This window comes from Ornithodoros turicata, chromosome 6 (assembly GCF_037126465.1).
Source record: "Ornithodoros turicata isolate Travis chromosome 6, ASM3712646v1, whole genome shotgun sequence".
Classification (NCBI taxonomy): domain Eukaryota; kingdom Metazoa; phylum Arthropoda; class Arachnida; order Ixodida; family Argasidae; genus Ornithodoros; species Ornithodoros turicata.
The window spans coordinates 25,117,118-25,123,502 of record NC_088206.1 but is presented as its reverse complement, the minus strand read 5'-3'; the positions used below and the strand labels follow the sequence as shown (position 1 = coordinate 25,123,502).

Sequence of the window (6,385 nt, the reverse complement as noted above, 5' to 3'; positions counted from 1 at the left end):
GATTCCCTCCGCAGTGACAACAGTGGACTAATTGCCCTAAATTTCCCACTGTTGAGAGGAGCAGGAACCCAGAGATTCCCTCCGCAGTCGCAAGAGCGCAGTAGCATTCCGGTATGGCATGCAGCTGGTAAGGCACATACAGTAAGGCATGTAGCTGTGAGACGTGTGGCAGTAAGGCATGCCGCTGTGAGGCATGTAGCTGTAAGACATTTCTTAAGGCAGTAAGTCTCCATGTCCTCATTGTAAGTCGGCATGTCCTTATCGTAAGTCCACCCGTCCTCAGTGTAAGTCTCCATGTCCTTACTGCAATCCTCTACGTCCTTACTTCAGTCACTATATAAGCTTCGCTTACAGTATCGGCACGCTTTTCCCCCATTCAGGAAGCCGGCGGCGGCGTTCATTTGCTCCGGCGTGTCACGTGTTCTCGAACGTGCCGTGCACACGAGAGCGCGCGCAGACATGTTGGGGCCTTCGTTCGGCGTTGCGTTCGGAGTTGTGTTTTGCACCTAGAAAGCCGCGAAATCTGTGATATGCCGTGCTGTGCGGCACTGTATTGCAGCAACAGAAACACCGGGGGAAATAAACTCTACAGATTTCCCCTCGGAAAGAAAGACGAGCTTCGTCTCCAGGCTTGGTTGCGTGTCGTCAATCGCAAGGGATTCAGAGTGACCGAACATTCACGACTATGCCAGGTACGTGGTACTGCATCACGTTAGCAATGTTCCGGAAAGGTCTAAGTTAATTAGTTTGTCATTTTAGGACCACTTTGAACCCAGCCAGTTTGAGTGCAACAGGGCTGACGGGAGACGGCTCCTAAAATGGGACGCTGTGCCCACGATACCGGGAAGAGAGAAGAGCGGTGGCAAACCCCGCAAGAAGCTGCTGAAGGCGCTCCCCGTGACATCCATCCAAGAACCAGGAAACAAAGGTTAGCTAATGTACTAATAAATGGTGTAGAAAACGACGGCAAATCTGTATGAGCTGTCACATTTACGTGGCTGTTCAAAAACAGTCGACCATGCGTAATTATGATTCATTTGACAAAATGAAAGCCATAATAATAATAATCTGCTCCATTCCTATGCACAGAAATCCCACTGCCGACTGACAGTGTTGAGCTCTTGCCTCATACTGCACAGGAGTGCGTTGTGGTGGACGAGTCGACACCACATCTTGGTAAGAAGACTTCGTTCGCGAACATGCTCTTATAATGCAAAGCCTAAAAGTCAGTCACTCAGTTAACTCGTCCGATTCCTCCACACAGAAGTCCCTCTGTCTGCCAGTGCAGATGTCGAGCCCTCCGCTGTGCACGAATTAATGGTGATAGATCCGTCATTGTCAAATCCTGGTACATCATCATCTTACTTTTTATCTATAGATGGCTAAGAGATTGCAGTGGAATACCACACATGAAATATGTTTTTCATTAGGTCATGTGGTAATCGGTGAGCCCGCTGAAATGCAGGATGTCACAGTCTGTACAAGTGGTATGTATTAGAGATGTTGAGGTGTGAGAAACAAGTTGAGTTTGTTCCTCACAGAGCTCTCATAACACGAAAAGATAGCCATTTGGTGAAATTGCTTTATTCCTCCACACAGAAACTCCACTGGAAAATGGAACTGTTGAATTTGAACCTTATGTTGCACAGGAGTGCATTTTGGTCAACCTGGTCAACACACCAGTGCCACTTTTTGGTAAGGGAACTAAAGGCTACAGATTAAGTAGTTTATCCTCTCTGAACTGGCTTGACCTGAATCATAGTAGGTAGCAGGGATGGGTAGTATTTAAATACATTTTAATTAAAATACTATTTAAAATATAAATACATGCATTTATATTTTGTATTTAAATACAGACTCGAAAAATATATTTATAATGATATTTAAATACCAATTTCTGGTACTTATTCTTGTAAATACTTTATAAATATATCTAAATACCGAATATACTGACTCATGTCTTAAAGTTGCCGTGCATTTCCCCTTACGGGAAGAAGGGAGAGTTTGGGACGCAGTGTTTGAACTGGATAACATATAAATGCTATTGTCCCTTGCTGATTTGTTTGTTTTTATGATCATCGTTATTTCTGTAATTCCAGATGACATCCTCGTCACAGTATTTATGGTAGAAGTTACGGTATTTAAGTATTCATATTGTAGAGTATGTTATGAAGAATATTTAAATACCCCTTTCGATAACATATTTTGTATTCATATTTAAATACTCAAAAAATGTATTTATGCCCATCCCTGGTAGGTAGAACAGGTGAATATAGGATTGAAAAAAGAGAAAACACTTGACAAGATGACATGAATGTACCTTTTATGTTAGATTACGCAGTAGTCAATGACGCAATTTGGCAGTGGGGATTATGCCTGTGATAGTTCCTTACTTAATTTTCATGAATTTTGAGACTCATATTTCTCCACAGCATATCCACAGTTCGAAAATGAAGTTCAGGGGGATGTTGACATTTCGTCATTCTCATCAGTTCATTGTAAGCCTAATTCTCAATAGCAAGCTATTTTGATTTCTTGTCGTCTCATGAATGGTTCATATTGTTTTTGAAGTTGAACAGCATGAAGCTGACAGTTCCCTGGAAATGCCGTCCAGCTCTGTACTTGTTGACAGCGGTAAGAATCAAATCTTGTAGATGTGGATGTGAATTATAGCAAACAAAATGATATAGAATATCAGGAAAGAGTCCCAAGAAGCCTTGCAACACACTCACATAGCTTATTTTCTTTAGAAGAAATGCTACCAGGTTGCGGCAACGCCAGTGATATTCCACCGTCTCAGGAGCGCCTGTACTGTGGTGGCAAACCTTGTGAGCACGAGTTCCTGATTGCTGATCTAAAACGCCGACTGAATGTTTCACAGAAAAGAGTCCGGCAATTGGAGCAGAAGCTAGGGGCTCTTGAAAGTGAGTGCTGTTTTTTGCAAATGATAGTTTCTGTAAAGGACGCAGTGCATGACAAAGACGCATTTTTTTAGAAGACCCACGAACATGCCTGGCACCTGACCAGCTCCGAAGTATGGAGAACAGTGATGCACGTGCTAATAGGTAGGACTTAGTCCCTCTTTCTTTTTGCTGGAACAGTCCACGACAAGTCCAGTAAAACTGCTGCAGACTAACTGTTTCGTAGCTGCAGGGTTCATTATTTTCATGGAGCCTTCCTTTATTTAGGTGGGATGATGCAACCATCCTCAAAGCATTGAAGACACGACTGGCGTGCGGCAGGGGGGGCTATGAATTTGTGAAGGATAGACTTTTGCCACTACCGTCAGAAAGGACCTTGCAAAGAAAGATCGAAAATGTGAAATTTGGACCAGGTAAAGTTGTTAAGCTTGTCCACGTGCACAGTGAAGGCACGGCCATGTTGATAAGAGCAACACATTTTTGTGTGATCAGCGGTGATTAATACAACGTGTTACATGTTACTAGGTATTCTCGAGGAGCTGCTGCCAGCACTCAGAGTAAAGCTGGAGCAAATGCGCCCAGAGGAACGACACTGCGCCATCCTGGTTGACGAAATGCAGTTGACACCCGGCTTAGATTTCGACCCCACGCAGAAGGCCATAATAGGACAGGCAACTGCACCACTCTCGAGACACACTGCTAAAGACCCGTGCTTGGCGACACACGGACTTGTCGTCATGCTGGCTGGCCTGTCATCCAGGTGGAAACAAGTGATGGCGTACCACTTTTCAGGTCTGCCTTCAATCAATGCTGTTCTCATGGTACAGCTTTCGAAAAGTAAAAGCATATCACAATACTTTCGGATATTTTACAGGAGACTCTGTTGATGGATCCTTCCTGAAGGATTTCATCTTCGAAGTCATCAAGAAGTGTGAGGCTGTTGGAGCTCAGGTTGATGCTGTCATATCTGACATGGGTCCCAGCAACAAAGCCCTATGGAAACTTTGTGGGATCGGGGCTACTAGGGCTTCTGGAGCAAGTGTTTCTTGCAGCCACCCATGCAACGTGGAGCGGAGGTTGTACTTCCTTGCTGATCCTCCACACATTCTCAAGAATCTCCGTGGCCATCTTGTGAGAGGTCAATCCATTCGTCTCCCCCCGGATGTTGTCAAAGCACAGAATCTCCCATGTGATGAGGTAGGATATACAACGTAGCATTTCATTAGTGTTGATATAATTAAATTTTTATTCACTGGTGAATAAAAAACAAAAACATCTGAAAAATTCTAGGTGAACAAAATGCAAAAAAAATCCAGTGGATAAAATCTAGGTGGATTAAATCCAAATAACTGTGGTTGTAATTGTCATGTAATAATATATTGCTATATAGTTGTATCACACCTTTGATTCACTCATTCATCTTAACAGGTGTCAGTGCGCCACATCAGGAAAGTCGCAGAAATCGATGCTGACCATGACTTGAAACTTGTGCCCCACCTTAAGCTGAGATATCTAGATCCGAGCCACTATGAAAAGATGAATGTGTCGTCTGCTGTGGCAGTTCTCAACCATGCTGTCGCTGCTGCCATCAGGGTTCTGGTACAGCTTGGGAAGCTTGAGAAGCAATCCCTCACCACAGCCTGGTTTCTTGAACAGGTGGACAAGTGGTTCTGCCTCATGTCATCGAGGTCAGTTTCGACAGGTCTGAGCCACTTCAAGGAGAACAAGCACCAAGATGCCGTGGGCTTCCTTGACGGATTTGCACGCTTAATGTCGACGGTGACGATCAAAAAAGAAGTTCAGAATGAATGTTTTAAGCCTGTCCAGGCGGGCATCATGGTCTCATCTGTGAGCGCAGTGCAGCTGCAGGAGTTTCTCTTGAAGAAGCAGAAGTTCAAGTTTGTTATGTTGGGCAGACTGAGCCAGGACGCACTGGAGAACTTATTTTCATGTGTCTCGTGCAAAAAACCCGGTGCCTAGGGCACTCGAATTCAAGCTGACATCGCGACTCATCATGTTGTCGCAGTATTTTCGCCCAAGCCGTAAAGGAAGCTACCAGATCAGTGACCGCTCCGACCTGTTGGAATTTGTGGAGCTGACAAGAGGGCTTTCGCAAGAGGACAGCCACGGCACACAAGACGATGCTACAAGTGCGGAAGCTGAGCTGCTGGATGCTACATGGGATGAGAGCATGTCACTCGACAGCACTGAGGCACAGTCACTATGCTATGTAGCAGGCTATGCCACCAAAAGTGTTTCCAAGTTACACAAGCTCTGTGCAACATGCAAGTCCTTTTTGGGAGATGATCTCGTCGACAAAGATGACGAATTGTTACAATTCAAGTCGTATTGCGGCACTACTGAAAAGAACCCACTCTGCCGGCCTGCCAAGAAAGTTCTGAGCTTGCTGCAGCACACAGAAAAGGTCTTCCGGCAGCACGAAGACAAGATCTTGGATGTGTCGCTACCAGCACTTGCTGAAATTGTTCTGCAGTCCGCTCCTTCTGACGAGTATCCCTCCTGCCACGGAATTGCTAAGAAGCTAGTGGACAAGTTCCTGAGCCTACGGATGCGCATAGCACTCAGGAAAATAAATAGTGCACCACGGGCTGCCTCGTCAAAATGTGGCAGTAAGAGTGTGGCTATGAGAGTGCTCGCAGAGCGCATAAAGTAATCAACAGGCCACCACTCCGGAAGAGGCACAACCGCAAGTTTCCACAACTTCAAGATTCCGCAGATGAAAAAAGGCCCTTTTCAGGGCCACCCCCCTTGCCTTATACAGAGGCCGTGCTGTGTGTTATGAAAACCCTTATGAAACGCCTCAGACATACACATTAACCGAAGTTTCGAAAATAAAGTTTCCGCAGTTTAGAATTAAGTAGCCACACAGCACTCTGAAGTGCTAACTGAAATCAGTGTAGTGAAATGAGTCATATGTAATTTTTGATGCATCAAATGATCTGTTGGTCTCATTGGCCTTTCAGAAATGCTGTGTGACCACTGCAAGTGGTCAGTTCTCAAGAGAGAGAAAAAAACAGTTAAGAAAGCTGCAGATTAACCATGAATAGTACCTGTAAGAACAAGGTAAGGCACCTGAGTACATGAATTGAGATTGGGACATAACGTCACATATAAAATATAGCCCAAAACACGTTTGTTAATGTGAAGTCACTGGCGTTGTGATGTTGCGCTATGATATAAGAGCTCCGTTTATCGTAACGTTTTCGTGTCATGTGCCGAATCGACAAACTGTTATACAAAGATAGACAACGCCCCTGATAACAGCGTCACTGAGTCCCGTAATATTTCCACAAATTTCATTTTCGCCACGCATAGTGACTACAGTGATTTCCTGTTTTCGATCATCGACGTACGTTTCCCAATGCGCATTTTCAGATGGAATGAAAAATTCCGTTTCCTCATTCAAGAATTCAGAAAAAAACTATGCACACGTTGTAGGGCAG

General features: G+C 44.6%; 1 protein-coding gene across 1 annotated transcript; it reads left to right on the top strand.

The window, feature by feature from the left end:
• Positions 1-3,842: 3,842 nt before the first annotated feature.
• Positions 3,843-4,901, top strand: LOC135398376 (uncharacterized). Its single transcript, XM_064629788.1, has 2 exons — positions 3,843-4,118; positions 4,350-4,901. The coding sequence occupies exons 1-2, from the start codon at positions 3,894-3,896 to the stop codon at positions 4,899-4,901; spliced, it is 777 nt and encodes a 258-aa protein (XP_064485858.1). The 5' UTR covers positions 3,843-3,893.
• Positions 4,902-6,385: the final 1,484 nt, after the last annotated feature.

Bases quoted from the DNA above. Each gene is read 5' to 3' on its own strand.
- LOC135398376 (XM_064629788.1), top strand. From the start codon at position 3,894: ATGGGTCCCAGCAACAAAGCCCTATGGAAACTTTGTGGGATCGGGGCT. The intron at 4,119-4,349 runs GTAGGATATACA...TCATCTTAACAG, and splicing joins AGAATCTCCCATGTGATGAG to GTGTCAGTGCGCCACATCAG.